This window comes from Sinocyclocheilus grahami, unplaced genomic scaffold (assembly GCF_001515645.1).
Source record: "Sinocyclocheilus grahami isolate Dianchi unplaced genomic scaffold, SAMN03320097.WGS_v1.1 scaffold251.1, whole genome shotgun sequence".
Taxonomy (NCBI): domain Eukaryota; kingdom Metazoa; phylum Chordata; class Actinopteri; order Cypriniformes; family Cyprinidae; genus Sinocyclocheilus; species Sinocyclocheilus grahami.
Window position 1 is genome coordinate 446,079 of NW_015505430.1, and position 18,652 is coordinate 464,730.

General features: G+C 36.1%; 2 protein-coding genes across 2 annotated transcripts; both read right to left on the bottom strand.

Moving 5' to 3' along the window:
• Nucleotides 1-1,269: 1,269 nt before the first annotated feature.
• On the bottom strand, nt 1,270-5,851 carry LOC107598402 (microfibrillar-associated protein 2-like). The gene is made up of 7 exons (XM_016289724.1): nt 5,771-5,851; nt 4,196-4,280; nt 4,064-4,093; nt 2,571-2,609; nt 2,410-2,497; nt 2,208-2,281; nt 1,270-1,575 (listed from the first exon to the last, which is right to left on the bottom strand). The coding sequence occupies exons 2-7, from the start codon at nt 4,239-4,241 to the stop codon at nt 1,472-1,474; spliced, it is 381 nt and encodes a 126-aa protein (XP_016145210.1). The 5' UTR covers nt 4,242-4,280; nt 5,771-5,851; the 3' UTR covers nt 1,270-1,471.
• Nucleotides 5,852-12,190: 6,339 nt separating this feature from the next.
• On the bottom strand, nt 12,191-17,752 carry LOC107598393 (serine/threonine-protein kinase SBK2-like). Its single transcript, XM_016289715.1, has 4 exons — nt 17,505-17,752; nt 14,265-14,409; nt 13,933-14,135; nt 12,191-13,135 (listed from the first exon to the last, which is right to left on the bottom strand). Exons 1-4 carry the CDS (start codon nt 17,508-17,510, stop codon nt 12,416-12,418), a joined length of 1,074 nt encoding a protein of 357 aa, XP_016145201.1. The 5' UTR covers nt 17,511-17,752; the 3' UTR covers nt 12,191-12,415.
• Between the last annotated feature and the right edge of the window lie 900 nt (nt 17,753-18,652).

Below are 18,652 nucleotides of genomic sequence, written 5' to 3' on the forward strand. Positions count from 1 at the left end.
ATCATCAGCCTTTCTCTCTTCTCACACTTTCTCCCTCAGGTTCGTGAAAGCAAATTTGTCAAATGCTTGTGGATGGCAAACGTCATCTGATGTATAATGTGAGAAGCTACTCAAACACGGTTAGTGTAAAAAGGTACAAATCACATTTTTAAACATATCTAGTGATATGGTATTGTTTTCAAACCTGGGGAGAAGAAATTATGTGAAAAAAACACAATTAACAACATTATTTGTATCTTCCATCTGCTTACATATCAGTAAACATATTGAAAGTGAAAAAAGTGAAAGTGACGTGACATGTGGCCAAGTATGGTGGAATACTTGGAATTAGTGCTCTGCATTTTAACCCATCCAAAGTGCACACACACAGCAGTGAACACACACACACACACGCCCGGAGCAGTGGGCAGCCAGTTATGCTGCGGCGCCCGGGGAGCAGTTGGGGGTTCAGTGCCTTGCTCAAGGGCAATGTGGCAAAGTGGTATTGAAGGTGGAGAGAGCGCTGTACATTCACTCCCCCCACCTACAATCCCTGCCGGTACAAGACTCGAACCCGCAACCTTAGGGTTATGAGTTCGACTCTCTAACCATTAGGCCACAACTTCCCCATGTCCCCATATTCCTGACATATTGTCTCAAAAATGTGTTATTCATGGCCGCAGTAAGATCAGTAAACACTCTCAGGCACCAGACACAAGCCCTAAATCAACTCATTACATCATTTCTATTATTTATCTTCACTTATCAAAACAATGAATTACTCAGAGGAGACACTTGTATCACAGCTGTTGTGTTTTCCGGACAGGTCTTGTGTTCACAGCATGCTGCTGACTTTTTATCATGTCTGTCGCCCTCTACTGTTACATATATTTTACTGCATATAAATCTGTTCTTGTATGAATCTGTTCTGGTAGTTTTCTGTAAGAACAGGACATCCTAACACATAAATGACATCCTAACTAACATATAAAACATGATAGTCCAAAGTAAATTAGTCGTTCATATTTTAATATAACCACATAATGCTTTAATAAGTTCTGTGAAAGGCTGATCTTTGAGAGTGAAAATATCAACATTTTTATTTGCTGTTGTGCATTTCGTCTTTTACTAACAGTGGTTAGTGTGGACATAAACAGTATAATAGAAGAATATGAAGCAAATAGTGGTTATGCAGTGGGCTACTTTAACATTCAGCACCAGAGGACTGTCATGCCCTTTGTGATCCTATTAAAATACAGTCTTTAAAAATACTGAGACATTCAACCAAGCTTTTTTTCAGTTTCAAGTTCAAGCATTAAAATGATTATAAGTTACATAAAGTGATTATGAACAGTAATGTTTGTGAAGGTCACTGGACCACAGCTTAGGTTTGTTTTAGGAATGTAACAAGTTTACATTTTTAGATTCAACATTTAGATTTACAGTTGTATTTGTTGGAACCAAAACTCTGCCCTTTGTCATCCATCTGACTTTAGGCCCTGTTTGCCCAGGTTTTAGGGTTGGCACGGAGACAGCGTTTCATAGTTGTCCTCTTTTGGCGTTTTGGCCAACCCGATTTCTCTCTACAGAGTTCAGCTGGGGAAAAAAGGAAAGAGAGAGAAAGTACTCTCCACCTTAAGGTTATATGTTTTGTATTCAATTATCTTTGGTCAAATAAATGGAGCCTTGCTGAGCACAAGACTTCTTTGAAAAACATTTAAAAAATCGTACTGACTGCAAACAGTAGTGTAAGATATTATGATTTGTATTGAATTATGAAGATATTATTATTAATTATAGAATTGATAATTATCAAATTATTATCTTGAATAATTTTTTTCCTGTTACAAGCATTAATCTCACTAAAACGTGTTAGATGTATTCAAAAATGGAGAAGGATAGAGTTTTATATATTGAATATATATAGTCTGAAAATAATCTATTGAATATTTTGTGATACTCAATATTAAGTTAGCTCTATAAGTTAACTGATATTAAGGTTTAAAATATTGATTAAGAGTGATTAAAATGGTCTTTGCAGTGAAGGCCTAAATGTTCTGTAGCAAAAACGGTCAGAACAAAGGTGGAAGGTAGAAATGCTAAATGCTAAATAATATATGATAACAATATTTATATATCTAACAATATGGCCCATTCAAAAAAACATAAATTTCTACCCCCACTCTCACATGTTCTGTAGTTTGTTACTGACATATTGAGGGACTTACCCATCAGGATCTCGTCTTGCTGGCACACGGTTCTTACACAGATTTCTTTGTTGATCACATAGACTCTTGGAAGACTGCAGAAAACAGATGTAATTTATTTCACATGCACCATATCAAATACAAATCTCTTGTTCAGCAGAGGAGGATGTCAACAAGAAAAAGAAAGTAGCCTAAAAAGGATGTGTGTGTGTGTGTTAGCCACCTGTAGAGACAGAGTGAATGAATGCATCTCTTTATCGGTCGATGAACAGAGTACATCCTGGTGCAGGGGTATGTTTCCTCTCTGCAGTCTGTGGGACAGAGACAAGACTGATATTGTCTTACTGTTAATACAAATACTGTACTCCATATGTACAAACTCACCTGGTGGTGGCAAAGCAGTGGCATCAGTGTCACGTAGTTCTGGCAAGAAAAAGAAAAACACAGCAAACTACAAACATGTAGAGGAGACTGGGGCCAGTTGTCACGCTTTTTACTCCAGTGAATATTTTTTCAGGGTGGGTTTATTTTTGAAAGTCAGTGTCTGTGTAGAGACACATAACTTAAAGTCTTGGCTACATAAAGCTATTGAACATATTTGCCCTTATGGCAAAAAGATACAGTTCAGTCAGGACCACTTTTGAAAATACATTTATTGGCAGTTCATGAATTTGGCGAAAACGTTAAGGCTTAAGGGGTTCGCTGCCATACTAGACAGTTTAAGATACATCCTTAAGCCATTAATCCCCCAGCCTGACAATAACCAAATATTTCTTAGCCACACACATATGCAGAAATACAACAGTTACGAAATAAAGAGAGTGACGAGAACAGTTCTACAGAATCCAGGCTGTTAAGTTGAGTTGCTGGGAGGTGAAGGGGTGGAGGTGGGTGCAAATGTCTGTTTAACAGACTGAAGAGTATGCGTTTGAATGGTCTTAAATGCGGTTGTTGATTTGAAGCAGGTGGAGTATTGATCAGCTGAGTGTCAGCTGATAGGATAGCGATTAGTGGTCTGTTCCATTCGGTCAATCAAGCTCCATTTCATTTACCAGGCGTACAGTGGAAAAGTTGTCCCAACAAGGTCATGAGAAGAATACCTTTTTTGAAATACTTTTTGAAGAGTTCAGATGCAAAAGCCTCTAAGTACGTCTGACATTTATCTTTAAAATTATATATTTTTTCTGGCTACTATGCATAGGTTTCTATGTAAGTACTGGTACTTCTGAATTGATGAACATGTAGCCTACTATGTGTGGAGAGCATTCACTCAGCATCGTTATCTAATTTTAAGGCTTTTGCATTGGAACTCTTCATTTGTAATTAAAATGAGTAATGAAGTACATTTTCTATAAACAAGAGAGATGTTTGTTCATCTTTGAATTTACAGGACTTTTAAATTATTTTAGACTTACAAATAGCAATTTCTACCCAATTAAATATTTATGACATAACTAGACATTTATATTCATTATACATTTTTCCTTTTTTCACATTTTGTATTAATTTCTATGACTTTTCCGTGTCTAGAAATCACACTAATATATCTAGGTTTTCCAGGACTGGTTGGGTTGAGATTGAGAATCACTATTCTACACTATTCTCTGGTGTATGTACAGAGTAGTATAGACTATTTTATAACCCAATTATAAAATGATTACTAAATTATATTATTTAAAAAATTACAACAGATAAAACACATCAAAACTCGTCCCTGGCATTCAAATATCCATATGACTCCTTTACAGTTACTGAGATATAATTATTGTGACAACTTCCCCATGTGACAACTAGGCCTGGTCTCCCCTATACAAACACAAGTTTTCACACAATCGTTTAACAAAACAGTTGAATTAGTGAACAAAACAGTGAATTACCAGTTTGTTGTGCCCGGACAGTAACAAGTACTGTGAGAAAAAATATCAGAAAAGTTTTGTTGGCTGGGCATTCAAAAAGAATCATTCATTCATATTAATTAAATTAATTGGCTTCTGTTTTGATGGAATTACCAAAGAAAAAACAGCATAAGAGCACAGAAACTGGATAGCTGCCCATCTTTTGGGGTCTTCACGCGGGCTGATCACAGCTCAGGGCCTGGAGAGAGCAAGAAAGGTTATGAGTATGTTTTATCATAACAAGCCTGAAATAACTTTCAGTGTATTCAAAATTACAGTGGATGGAATGGAAGCTGGTTTCCACTTTAGCATAAAAAATAAAGGTTATTGTGAGATAAAGTCGATATAGAGTACCATTCAAAAGTTTGTGGTCAGTAAGATATATATATATGGGGTCTGAATACTTTCCGTACCCACTGTATATATATATATATATATATATATAGATATTTGAATTCTGTTATGTACAGTTAAGGCTGTATTTACTTGATCAAAAATGAATTTCAGTAAACGTTTTTCACTATAATTTTGTGAAACATTATTACAATTTAAAATAACTGGTTTCTATATTAATATATGTTAAAATGGAATTTATTATTGTGATGGCAAAGCTGGATTTTCAGCAGTCATTACTCCAGTTATCAGTATCACATGATTTGATGCTCAAGAAACATTTCTTATTATTATCAGTGCTAACAGTTGTGCTACTTACTATTTTTGTGGAACCTGTTTTTTTATTTTTTTTAATTCTTTGATGGAAAGAAATTCAAAAGAACAGCATTTATTCGAAACTGACTAGAGTCATTCATCCTTTCGGACCAATTGCAAATGCAATTTTGTTTAGAGAAATCTGTCAGTTATCAGATTGGTCACAGTGTATCTGTTTGCCGGCAGAGCAGATTTCCTTAACAGGCCATGCTGTTAAAACTTCAGAAGTCACCATTTCCAAAATGTATCCATTTATAGACATCCTCAAAAGACTTGGACAAAACAAATGAATTCTAAAACACAGTGCATGAGAAAACAGAACTGCAGATGGATGAAACCGGTTTAGATTTCCATTAGCCTGTGACTCATGCAGATTCTCATTTATTGATGTCACAGAACATGAGTTCTCTGTTCTCAATCGCTCATTAAAGATATGAGTTACAGCTGTTCCATCCTTCCCACTTTGTCTGTTTCCTTCTCTCTCCCCAAGTCTTTTCCTCTAAGCCTGTATTTCTCGGTGTCCAAGACATGAGCTCACACTAAAGAATGTGCATTCCCACCCCTCTCTGTGGACTCAACAACCTCACACACACATATGCTTACATATACACACAGATTAATAAATTCTCATCACATAAACACCTATGTACCCCTATGCATTCCCTAGTTTTGCCTGCGGGATCCATTACATATTCAACCTGACAACTCAACTGTATAGTGCACATATGCATCAACACACAGCATACCCTCACATTCTGCATTCTTTTTCATAAGTGTGCATTTCTTATACCGCTGCATGTTGTTTCAAGAGGAATGCCATTTTTTACATATTTATCTCATTAAGAGATACCTACATATTCACTACCCACATTCTCTGCTGTATTTACTATGTGAGTGTTAAAAGCAATGTCTAGATGATGTGTTATATGATGATTGTAATGATGTAATATTCTCAAAAGAATTAGTTTTTAGAATACTTACAAATTTCCAATCCTCTGCTGCTCCTTGTGTTTTTCAGAATCCTTTGGACTTTTACTTTCCCCCTCCCTTTCTCTTCCCTCCCCTCATCATCCCTCCGCCTGTCTCTCTCTCTCTCTCCCTCTCTCTCTATTAGACATTCGCTCTTTCCATTTTTATCCAAATTTTGGATTTATGTGTATAGACTTTGTAAATAGGGTCGAGTTTTGCTGTAGGTTTTATACTATATGATAAAACGGTTTTTAATTGATTCTTTTCATTGCATTAGGTCAGGAGAGGACACAACTGAGAATGTTATGGGGCTTATAATTGTGCCTTGGGCCTTGTTAGGCAGCCTTGCATTATTAGGTCGTTCATAGGTCTTTGTGTTTTGAATACGGATATGAATGAATTAGAGTTATTTTTTTCAACAATGTCATTTTTTTGTGAGGAACTCCTAGTAAAAGAGAAATTTGCTATTTTAATTTCTAAATTCACTGCTGTTTGTAAATATCATCTGGCAGCAGGGGTCAGCACAGAGCACTGATTGGCTGTTCTGAACAACCAACAATCAACATGCATTTTCATTGTATCAAAAGAGAGAGCAGATTTGACATTTTCATATCTCTGTTTGTGATCTAGGGAATAAAACTTACATAAAGTTAATTATAATGTGAATAATTAAAATATAATTAAATATACAAATAATTAAAATATTATTATAACATAAGATTATTATTATTATTATTAATAATACAAATTTCATTTTAATAACTTTACAGTTATAATAATTATCATGCATTTTAATTTGGTATTTCTTGTTCTTAATCTGTAGTTTTGTCTTGCTTTCCAGTAACAATAGCTAAACATCCTTAATTAGATTATTTTCTTGAAAAGCATGAAATTACATAAAATAATAAGACTTTTCTTGAATTATTGAATATCTTGATTTTTTTTTTAACGTCACCAGCATTTTGTTTTGTTGTTTTAAGCATAAATCACACTAAAATGTATTAGATTGTTGGAGTAAAATGGGATTTTATAAATTTAAGGTTTTCTGAAAACAATCTTAATCTTTTTAATATTATTTAAATTACTGTCAGTTTTGCTTCTCATATAAATTGATCTTGATTTGGTTGTTTGTTGACAAATGAATCCTTTATACAATTTTGGATGGATGCCCCCAACCACCCACCACCAGAAACTCTGCACAAATAATGTAAATGACATATTTTGGAATCAAAGTGGTGACATGCGTACAGCAACTGATAATATTACAGCTACAATGATCTTAACATATTTATACAAGGTAAAAATAGACCAGTTGACACTCGTGCACACCAGTGAATAAACGCCACTTTTTTTTTTTTTGGTAAGTTTCTACAAAATTATTTTTTTCTTATTAGCAATTAATTTTCACAGTCTGTCAAGTTAGCCAGTTTAAAGTAATTTACAAATTCCTAATGTAGTTTCACTATTGTTAGAGAGTGTAGTGCTCCTAAAGTCATGCCAGATTCATGTCATGGGGTTAATCTTTACAGAGAGCATATTAGACCATATTAGACATTCTGTTTTAGGGCTGGCATGTAAATATAAGGAAGGTTACCACTGCTGAAAATAAACAAATACTGAACCCTTGGCCCACCACCTCCACAGGGATCAGAAGCCATTTTAATTGGGGAAAACCCGCAATGCCACAGTGCAGTACTGACCTTTAGCTTATCTGGTGCCTCCTTTAGACCCAGTCAGACAGTCATCATGCAGTTGACACAACACGGCTGCATGATTTTCCAATATTCATACTGTGCTATGGGACGATAGTTTAACTAGGTCGACAAACTGGGCACCAGAGGAGCTGATGACATTTTGACATATGGAGGCATGGCAGGAGAGAGCCAAAGCTGAGCTAGTCCAAACCCATGTACATAGTGACCTGACAACCAAACGGTGGAATTCTATGTGCTTCATGTGGGGCGGCATGAGGGAAACACGGTGGGTACTTGAGTTGACCACAAATAGATAAGCACGCCAGATCGTAAACACAGTGTAATATCCTAACCTGTTTATTGGAGGAATGTATCTCCCCTGTATTTGCTTTTTTGGATACTACAATTGGTTCTGTCTCACAGTATCTCTTACACTGACATCTATAAACTGGATTGAATGACAGTTTATAGTAGTAAGAGGCAATCTGCTTAGGCATCCCAGATCTGTGATATTACAGTAGTTGTGAGTATATAACAAGTCTTTACAAACCCAGGACTATAGAGTGACCCTCCAATGCTAATTGTAAATAGCTATTTAAAGTAGCAAATCATGGGCTATGTTCATACTAGCATAGTGCCATTCTATTACTTCTACATATACAAATTTGCATTGTACAAAATTGCATTAAACGTGCAAAGTAATTGTTTTTTTCCCCCTGAGATGATAACTAAGACTGTATTCCATGCTAACAAATATATATTGTTTTTAAAATGTAAATATCATTTTTATACGGTTATTTCCTGTCCTTTGTATGCCAGTAGGTGGAAACAAGTCTTTTCAGGGTTTTAAATTGTTAAACCTGGGTCATTCTAAACCACTGCTCATAATTTTCCTGGGGTTAACAGTTAATCCCGGGTATTTATAAAATTACGTTTCACACTGTAGATTCATAAACCTCGGGTTAACAGTCTCATTTGCATATTTGCAGTGTGACGTATCATTGATTGAACGAAGGCAGCATGCAACCTCTTTACATAATGACCCTAGCATTGCACATCCTAGTATTATATATTACAGACTGTTTTTCTTTGATGGACCTTTTGGTGGGCAGTCTCTTTGTTTCGTCACCATTTGACATTTTTTTCCCCCATGAAATGCTGAAACGACTGTTTATACAGCATGCTGTTTTTCCGAAACTGTCCAAAGCACATGAATATGAGGCGTGTGATTGGGTAATCGTAACATTTTAACACCGTATCATTTCATACCATACAAGTTTGGCGCCTCAATGTGCAAAAGCAGTGCTAACTCTGCTCGGGAGCAGGGTTTCATAACCCCGTGTAAAAAAAATGGTGATTACATACCTGTAAAACATATCTTTACCGGGTGTTAAAAGCGGGTTTAGATCAATGATAACCCGGGGTTAAGCGAAATGTGAAAAGCCCTTTTGAGTATTCTGAGTGAGTCAATGAATCATTTACTCAGCCGATTTGTTCAAAATCACTGATTCATTCAGGAAGGAAACACCATTGTGGTGTTGCTCATGGATCGTCAATGGTTCATTCTGCCTTGGCTTGGCTTTATTTGGATCTGTTTTCATTGGACTGTGAATCTGCTGATTTTGCTCAAATTAATCGCTCTTTGCTGCTGTAAATGCAAGTGATCAGTTTCATATGTTGACTGCTATTGATCAAGATTAGCCAGTCTGTATATCGATATGTTTGTGCAATGTAATCATTATCCCTGCATTCTGCTGAGGTTTGTAGCAGGTTCTGCTGAACGCATTGCTGTCCTTGGCTCTGCGCTTACAGTCCAGCTCTTCTCCTGTCATTTTCATGATCCATTGCGCTCTATGTGTCTCCCACCACTCATCAGTTGTTGTGTCCTTCCATCCAGCTGTCCCCTGCGGAGTCTATCCCTGTCCACTGGAATGTACTGTCCACCAAATCTCTGTTTATGACATTGTGCGCATTTGTCTTATGTCTGCGATTCAGTTTTACTAGCTGCAAAATGAATGAAACTAGTAATAAAACTAATAAAAGATTAATATTGTATTTACATGCAATATCAAACTGAGCCCTAAGTGTTGTTTAAACAAGTCTTGTGTTTGTAGGTGGTGCCCAGGTAATGGTTTATTTTTCAAAAAGACAAAAAAATACAAATCTTAGATTAAGAATTAAATTAAGAACTGAATGCATTTTACATTGCATTAAACTGAATTTAAAATGAGGTGGTATATTGTATTATTATTTTTTATATTTCTATTTTGCTTTGATTGAGTTTATTTCTATTTAGTTTAAGTCATTTGAGTACTTCAACTTAAACATATTTTAAGTAAATATATTTTCAACATTTGCAATTTTAACGTTTTTTTAAGTTTTTCATCTAATATTTTATTTTATTTCAGCTTTATTTCAATAAACAAATATGACTTGTAATAGTTTTAGTTTTGGCCTAAGCTTTTTTTCCCAGCTAGGAAGTGTACACAAAGAAACAGGAATAACTTTGGTTGCACATCTGCACTCATATTGGTTGCCGACTAATTGTTGCTCATTTGCATAAAATTGAGCTTTGCTCAACTTTGTTGTATCGCCAGTGGTTTCTATTGCTTGTATCATGAAAAATTGTCCACTCTTGTTAAAAGAGAATAATGTTTGGTCTCTTTGTCCAAAGCCTTGTCTGTTTTATTGGCCTTGTCACCATGAAGCTCCTTTGCAGCTCAGAACATTGATGCAAATGCAACACTATTGAGGTTGTGTATCTCTGAACTGTGTTGGGAAGCTGATGGCATAAAGTGACGCTGATTGACGAAACACACAATATTCTTTCAACCTTGTCATCTACTATAAGAATACCTCAATACCATCAACTATAGAGGAGAAAGTATACTGCATTAATGCATCTGTGAGGGAACACATAATTTGACCTGTTGACTTTGACCCATATGTGAAATCAATGCCCTGTACCAAACCAGAGAAGGACAGATCACAATGTTTCATCAGAGAGATGAAGAGGTGGTGTGAGGGAAAGACAAGATGGCATAGAACATGTACAGGGAGAGAGATACAGGGTGCAAAGAGGGGACACAGAAAGGTGCTGATGTGTTCAGCAGTCTAAATAGATGGACCTGGGGCTATTTATAAAACCATCTGCAGAAGGGCTCACATAGGCCCCATAGTGAAGGCCAGAGCTGATAGAACAAAAAACTTTGGAAAGTCTTCCAGTTTTTTGGAACTGCACATAATTTCACAGAAATTAACCATATGTTACTATATCTTTGGTCTTTTTAAAACATAAAAATGGACAAATTAATTTCATTTTGTATTTACATGTAATGCAGTGATTCCCCTTTTTTTGTCAGATGAACCTCTTTGATCTTATTATTAGCTTTTCATCAGCTTACGAAGCTCCTGCAGTTCCTTCACAAACCCCAGTTTGAGAAGCCCTGACATAATGTAATGTTTGATGCACTTCTTGTTAATAACAAAGAATGGAATCCATTATCAGTCTGTTTATATTTCTACATATCAATATCGTATCAATAAAAGATTTCCAATTCAAATCAATGTTATAAACTAGGTCAAAAGTAATCTAAAGGTAACCAAAACTAATCAGATTACACATAAAATGTGTAATGTGATATAGATTACATTACTAACTGCAATTTTCAACATGTATTTTGTAACAGACTACAATTCGTAAGTAATCTACCCAACACTGGTTACAGAAAAGACAGGGTGGTCTTGATGGTGCGACAGTATGGACAACTGGAAAGTTGGAGTCGGCTACACATATCTGAACTGATCCGGTCAATCCCAGAACAACCCTAACCTGACACCCGTCCCATTGTACCTGTGTTTGTTTAACATTTCACACTGCTCTTGTCCTATTTAGAGTGGAGCAGAGCTGTATTTCAACCAGCCTGTCAATTAAAGTATCTGCTCTGGTCGGATCATCTGAAGTGTTATAATGCATGATGAGGTCGGTATAGTTAGTCAACAAATGCTGACATGCACACATGTGGGTGTCAACTTATAAGTGCAACTTGAGGAGTGCATATTATATAACAGACTGAAGAGAGTACACGAGTCACCAAAACAAACAAGTTTATTCAAACATGTATAAACAGGTATGTGTTGCTATGTACATCAAAACAACTGCTTGAGGTAGAGACAGTGTTTATGTATTCCACCCACATCTGATGAGCATTATTAATCTACATCTCCTCAGTACCTATTTGCCTCTATACATGTTGAGTGAATACTTATAAGTTGCACCTGAGAAAAAAATGTATAAATCAGAGTCCTGAAAAATATGTAATTGTTTCCACAAGCAGTAGAACAGTTTTCAACATTTATCATAAGAAATGTTTATTGAGCAGCAAATCAGCATATTAGAATGACTTCTGACGGATCATGTGACACTGAATACTGGAGTAATGGCTGCTGAAAATTCAGATTTATGTATTAAAATAGAAATTTATGTATTAAAATAGACAACAGTTATTTTAAATTGCAATAATGTTTCAGGCAACAATATTGCTGTTTTTGATCGAATAAATGCAGCCTTTGGTGAGCATAAGAGACTTCTTCCAAACTTCCAGTGTTTTTATATAATTCTAAATATAATTTTTAAATATATAATTATAATATATTAATAATTTTTTCAGTTATAATTAAAAAATATGTTTAGTATCTTTCTTATCTTATGCAATGACATAATTCTATAATTGTCCAAACAATTTTTGGGGCCACTATTCAAGTGTCTGCGGAAAGTTCACATCTGATTGTATGTAGTCTATTTACACATCCAGTTATTTTCTCCATTTCTCCAGTGTTATAATAAATCTATTCTATTGATATTTAAAAAAAAAAAAAACATGAATATTCCAAAATATAAACACTATATAAAATCTTGAAAATAAAGTACATCTGTATATAATATTGCTGTCGTACACAAACTTTATCTCTCCCTCCTTCCCAATATCTCTTTTTCCCCTTCCACCCCTCCTCTCTCATGCATCTTCTTGGCCTCCACTTGTGCCTCCTGCTCTCTCCTCAACTCCTCTTTCTCTGTCTTCAGTAACCAAGGTCCCCCGAGGTAAGACAGGATCTCATCAGGCCCGGGGCGAAGCCAGGGCAGTGGATTCAGCAGCTTTCTCAGCAAGGTGAGAACGAATGAGCTTAAAGAGTCAAACTGCGGGGCCACATCAGTTTCAGCCTCGTTCTCCTCTCTCACAGTGTCTTGTGTCTCCTCTCTCTGTTTGATTCGGTTGAACCAGTCTCTGTATTTGCAGTAGGAAGGGTCATCAGAAGTGGTCTCCTCCCAGGGGAAGCAGCTCGTCAGGAGGCAGTATATGAGGATCCCCAAAGCCCAAGTATCCAAACTGGGCTCCACAGACATCCAGATGTCCTCCGTTTCCTCCTCTGCATCACTGACTCTCTTGGCACACTCCACCTCTGGCACACAGAAAGGGGAATTGTACCACACAGCACGGACCTTGGTCCTCTGTGCTCGAGCCAGGCCAAAGTCACCCAGTTTGACCCAGCGACAAGCACAGTCACACAAGAAGATGTTCTCTGGCTTGATGTCACGGTGCACAAAGCCAAGAGAATGGAGATGAGACACAGCACCACTCAACTGAGACATCACACGCTGGGAACACTCCTCACTCACCCCCTCCTATACAGAAAAAGAGAGAGATTGTTTTTTTATATATATAACGATTTTATAATAATAATAATAATAATTATTATTATTATTATTATACATAATATTATTTCTAATTAACATTGTTATTGATATTTGTATATGTCAGTTTATTATTATTATTATTATTATTATTTATTTCCATTTTTGAGACCTTATTTTTCCTTTTTTCCCAATAACATTGCTATTGCTGTTATATACATGTTGTCTGATATCCTCCTGTGTTCTCACTCTCCTGCCAAAAACAACTGCTCCTATCATCAGCCTTGATACATTAATGCTGTTCAGTAGTAGTACTTAATGCACTGCTGAAGAGCAGATTAAATACAGAACACACAGACTTTCCGTCATCTCATCGCTCTTTCTATTTTTATAATATTATATATATATATATATATATATATGATGGGATGACGGAAAGTCTGTGTGTTCTGTATTTAATCTGCTCTTCAGCAGTGCATTAAGTACTACCATTAAACAGCATTAATGTATCAAGGCTGATGATAGGAGCAGTTGTTTTTGGCAGGAGAGTGAGAACACAGGAGGATATCAGACAACATGTACGTGCCTGAATAATCAAAGATACGTTGTTCCCTGGAAAGTTGTCACTACAAAAAAATTCTCCACTCATGCATGCATCATCATAATTTCGTCAGAGAAGGAAAACCAGGACCATTGTCCCAAGCCCTGTAATGAGGAGGAGTCACATCTAAATCTCTTCTAAACAACTTGACATTTTTGTGAAGTCAAAATCAATCAAGCCTACTGACCTCTGACACGATGACATCATACAGGTCACCATAGAGACCAGCCTCCTGCGCAAAGACATAGTGAGAAGGTGTGGAGTAGAAGATGCCTAGAGCCCGCGTTAGAGAAGGGTGCGTGCAATAGGAGACGGAGAGATTATATTCACGCAGGAAAGCTTGGAGAGTGGTGGAGCGACGGGGGAAGAACTTCAGAGCCATTGGGGTTCCTGAAAGTTCAGAGATTGCTAAAGTAAGAAGTGCTTCGCTTTCACCAAATGTACACCCTGTCTTGTTTGTCACAGTGCTATTAGTCTAGGTTCAACATGAACAAAACAGGTAAGCACAGAACAGCTGACCTCTCTTCTGATGCACCGCCAGCATCACCTTGCCGTACGAGCCCTCTCCCAGCTTTTTGATGAGTTTGAAGTGCTCTGATGTCACCAGTGATGTCATGGACTGAGCCGTGAGGTAGCACAGCTCATCCAGTTCTCTAGGTGCAGTCTGATAACAAAGCAACAGCAACATTTTAATCATGAAATGATGGTTTTCAATCAGTATGCTGTGTGAAGCCTCCACTTTTGTTTTATGTAATCTTTTTAAGATTACATTAAAGTTGACAATTATTAAAAATAAGGTTATAACCGATAAATGCCTGATTATTCAAATCATATTTTAAATGCTATAGTTGAATGAAAGCATCTCAACTTTATAATATACAGTATAAAAAATGGATATTGATTTTACGTTTTGCTAAATATTACATGTAATATAGGTACTCTAAATGGAAAAATTGTGTACATTAACAAGCACGATTAAATACCCAATATCTACCTACTCTGATCTCTAATATCAACAGATAACCAAAATAGTATATACAATACTTTGTAATAATAATTGGCTGACTGTGCATTATCCTTCTTATTATATGGTTGCTTGCCAAATAAATAAATGGGCATTAAATTAAAGAAAATATAAATTGGTTGCTTGAGACAATGGTCAGTTAGACAAAAATCCAGAATCCTGCAATTAAATCACATCCATGTATTCCAGAGAGCCGTGTAATAATAATAGCTGAACTTCCCATCTGTCAGTTCTTTCGCCAGCCTTCACTTTCATGGCAGACAGAGAATGGTCAAACAATACATAAGCCCATTAACACCTTGATGGCCCTGAAATAGCTTGGGTGTATATTACAAGTGTGTTTTACATAACACAAAGCAAGCAGCGCACATTTACATTACATTCTATACGTTTATCAGGGACGTGTTGATTAAAGTTTCTAGAAGTGTGCGTCACACCAGTCCTATGTGTGTCTGTAACCTTCACGAACACCATGCAGCTGAGGAGCAGCAACATGCGCTTCCAGAACCATCAAAGAACATGTAATTGTGTGGTATTCCGTTACAACTTTATAAATCTGTGATGTAGGCCTAGTGGAGTGGTTGTATGAGTGTGTTGCTAAGCACTGAAAACAGAACCACCAGAGCTGCCTTTATCTTACTGATAGACGTCTCTGGCAGTGGTCTTTGATAATGTGCCAGGAGTGGACGTGCAGGCTCTAGCTTGTTACATTTTCCATGTAACCTTCATATCTGTGAGGTACAGTAAGACTAATGTTGATTTTCATACAATTAAGAATGTCTTCTGTGTTTTGCATTACAAACATTTTTTATGATGTTACCCATTCAATCCCTTGTAAATCAGTTTTTGAAACCATATTTCTTTTTCCACTTAACGGTTCATTTAAAGTTTTATATCACAATGATCTGGCACTGATTAACCATTCAGACAAAAAATATTGCAATATTTGCACATAGTGCAAAGGGCTGTCATCTATCTATCTATCTGTCTATCTATCTATCTATCTGTCTGTCTGTCTGTCTGTATCTATCTATCTGTCTGTCTGTCTGTCTGTCCGTCCGTCCATCTGTATCTGTCTGTCTGTCTGCCTGTCTGTCTCTGTCTGTCCGTCCGTCCGTCCGTCCGTCTTTATCTATCTATCTATCTATCTATCTATCTATCTGTCTGTCTATCTGTCTGTCTGTCTGTCTGTCTGTCCGTCCGTCCGTCTGTATCTGTCTGTCTGTCCGTCAGTCCGTCTCTATCTATCTATCTATTTATCTGTCTGTCTGTCTCTGTCTATCTATCTAGCTATCTATCTGTCTGTCTGTCTGTCTGTCTGACTGTCTGTCTGTCTGTCTGTCTATCTATCTATCTACATGTCTGTCTCTCTGTATATCTGTCTGTCTGTCTATCTAACTTTCTGTCTGTCTGTCTGTCTGTCTGTCTATCTATCTAACTGTCTGTCTGTCTGTCTGTCTGTCTATCTATCTATCTATCTAACTGTCTTTCTGTCTGTCTGTCTGTCTGTATCTATCTATCTATCTATCTATCTATCTATCTATCTATCTATCTATCTATCTATGATTTTTAGTCTCTTATGCTCACCATCAATATTGTGAAATAATATTACAATTTAAAATAACTGTTTTCTAGTTGAATATTTAAAATGTATTTTATTCCTGTGATTCAAAGCTGAATTTTCAGCATCCATTACTCCAGACTTCAGTTTCACATAATACTTTAGATATTGTTCTTATAAGCAGATTTGGTGCTCCGTTTTTATCAATTATTATTGATACTCAATTAATAATACTGGTTCTTATTATTATCAAAGCTGATAACAGTTTTTTACTGTTTCCTTAGGATTCTTTGATTAATAGAAATTTCAAAAGAACAGAATTGATTTGAAACAGAAATCTTAAATAACATTCTGAATGTCTTTACTGTCACTTTTGATAAATTTAATGTGTCCTTATTTAAAAAAAAAAAAATCTTACTTAACCAAGACTTTTGAATGTATATCACAGTTTCCACAAAAATACTAAGCAGCAAAAACTGTCTGCAACATTGATAATAAAATAAATGTTTCTTCAGCACCAAATCAGCATATTAGACTAGAGTATTTTCAAAAGATCATGACACTAAAGACTGGAGTAATGACTGCTGAAAATTCAGCTTTGCCATCACAGGTGTAAATTGCATTTTAAAACCAGTTCTTTTAAATTGCAATAATAATCCACAACATTATTGATTTTTTTTTATCAAATAAATGCATCATTGGTGAGCAAAACATTAAAATCTTGATCAGTAACTTTTGACCAGTATTGTACATGCATACTGTTAAACTCAACCATCCTTATTTAATTGCAGTGACAACCCTTAAGATACATCACTTATGTATCTCAAACTGATTTTGAAGGGTTAGTGACCTGCAATGGATATGTGCAGTATGTGCTGTGGAGCACGGCTGGAACGCTTGATATTAACCACAGGTGTATAACACAGCTTTAATGGATTTAGCAGGATAAAACCTGAAATGTTATTTAGTCATGATTTACATCTGTAAAACTACCATTCACACACCATTAGCGAAATCATCAATGAATGATTTCATTTGTTGAATCCTACATATATATGTTATTCTTATATATATTATTTTATTATTTATTAATTTCTAGTAACAAGTAGGTATACTTGTTGATGTGTGTTGTTATGAAATTGAGAATTTTCCATAAGAGCAATTTTTGACTCACAGTCATTGTCCAACGCTGCAGGTCTTTCAGGACGTCTTGGAAACAGTCAGTTTCTCTCTCACTGTCTCTTTCCCATCTGCACAGGACTGAGATTTGAGTCAAACTGTCTGTTGCTCGTTATCAACATACAACTGAGATCGACAAGCAGTTAATCAGATGTCACGGTGCAAGTGTGAGTGCCAGTTGCTACTGAGTATTTTTATATCGGTGCTCTCTCTCTCTTGATCCTCAATTAGTCTGACGGCCCTCATTCATGCCTACCACCTTCCTCTGCTCTCTCTCTCTCTCCCTCGCTCTCCCTTTTTCCCTCCAAAATTCCTCTGCTTGTTTCCATCCCAAATAGCCATGTACTACAACAGTGAGGTATGCTGCCCCTTCCAAGACGTTTCACTCACTCTCTTTCCTCTTGTACGTCAGTAAAGCGTGCAATGTGTTCCACCTGTCAGTCAATCTATCTGCAACACTGTTTTGAGTTCTTGCTGTTCTCTGCAGTCTCTTTCCTAATCCTACCCCCTCTCTCTTGATCTCCCCTCTTCCTACTAGCACTATCACTTTCATACTTTGCAAAATCCTACTGTGCAGAACAGCAGCTCCAGTCAGCAGCTCTGCTAGATCAAGTGAGATTGAAGAAGATCACAAGACATTTACAGTTTTGAGATCTAATTACCCCTATGCTCCTGACCAAAACATTAACACTGTGAAATCGCAGAATGTCAATTTTTGGAAGTACTTAAGACTACACAGTCCATTGTAGAATAATTTTTTTTTAAATAATATAAATCATCCTAGTGTAATCAATTTAATTGGTTTTTGAGAGAGCGCTGTAACATTAGTGCCAGTCACACATATTTTTATTCATGTAAACAGTTGAAAGTATTTTGGATAAAAGACGTTTTTAACAAATCTATGTGCAAAATAATATATACTCTTGAGTATGTCTTAACTTTAAATATGTATGAGCTGTATTAATATCAATATTAGAATCAAGAAGGCTCTTATGCTCATCAATGCTGCATTTATTTGATCAAAAATATAGTAAAAAAAGAAATCATTTGAAATATTACAATTTAAAACAAATGTTTTCTATTTTAATATTTTAAAGGGGTCATATGATGCGATTTCAAGTTTTCCTTTCTCTTTGGAGTGTT

Bases quoted from the DNA above. Each gene is read 5' to 3' on its own strand.
- LOC107598402 (XM_016289724.1), bottom strand. From the start codon at position 4,241: ATGGGCAGCTATCCAGTTTCTGTGCTCTTATGCTGTTTTTTCTTTG. The intron at 2,282-2,409 runs GTGGCTAACACA...TGTTTTCTGCAG, and splicing joins CATTCACTCTGTCTCTACAG to TCTTCCAAGAGTCTATGTGA. The intron at 1,576-2,207 runs GTAAGTCCCTCA...TTTTTTCCCCAG, and splicing joins GCAAGACGAGATCCTGATGG to CTGAACTCTGTAGAGAGAAA.
- LOC107598393 (XM_016289715.1), bottom strand. The intron at 14,136-14,264 runs GTCAGCTGTTCT...CTGAACTTTCAG, and splicing joins GGCGGTGCATCAGAAGAGAG to GAACCCCAATGGCTCTGAAG. The intron at 13,136-13,932 runs GTCAGTAGGCTT...TTTTCTGTATAG, and splicing joins ATGATGTCATCGTGTCAGAG to GAGGGGGTGAGTGAGGAGTG.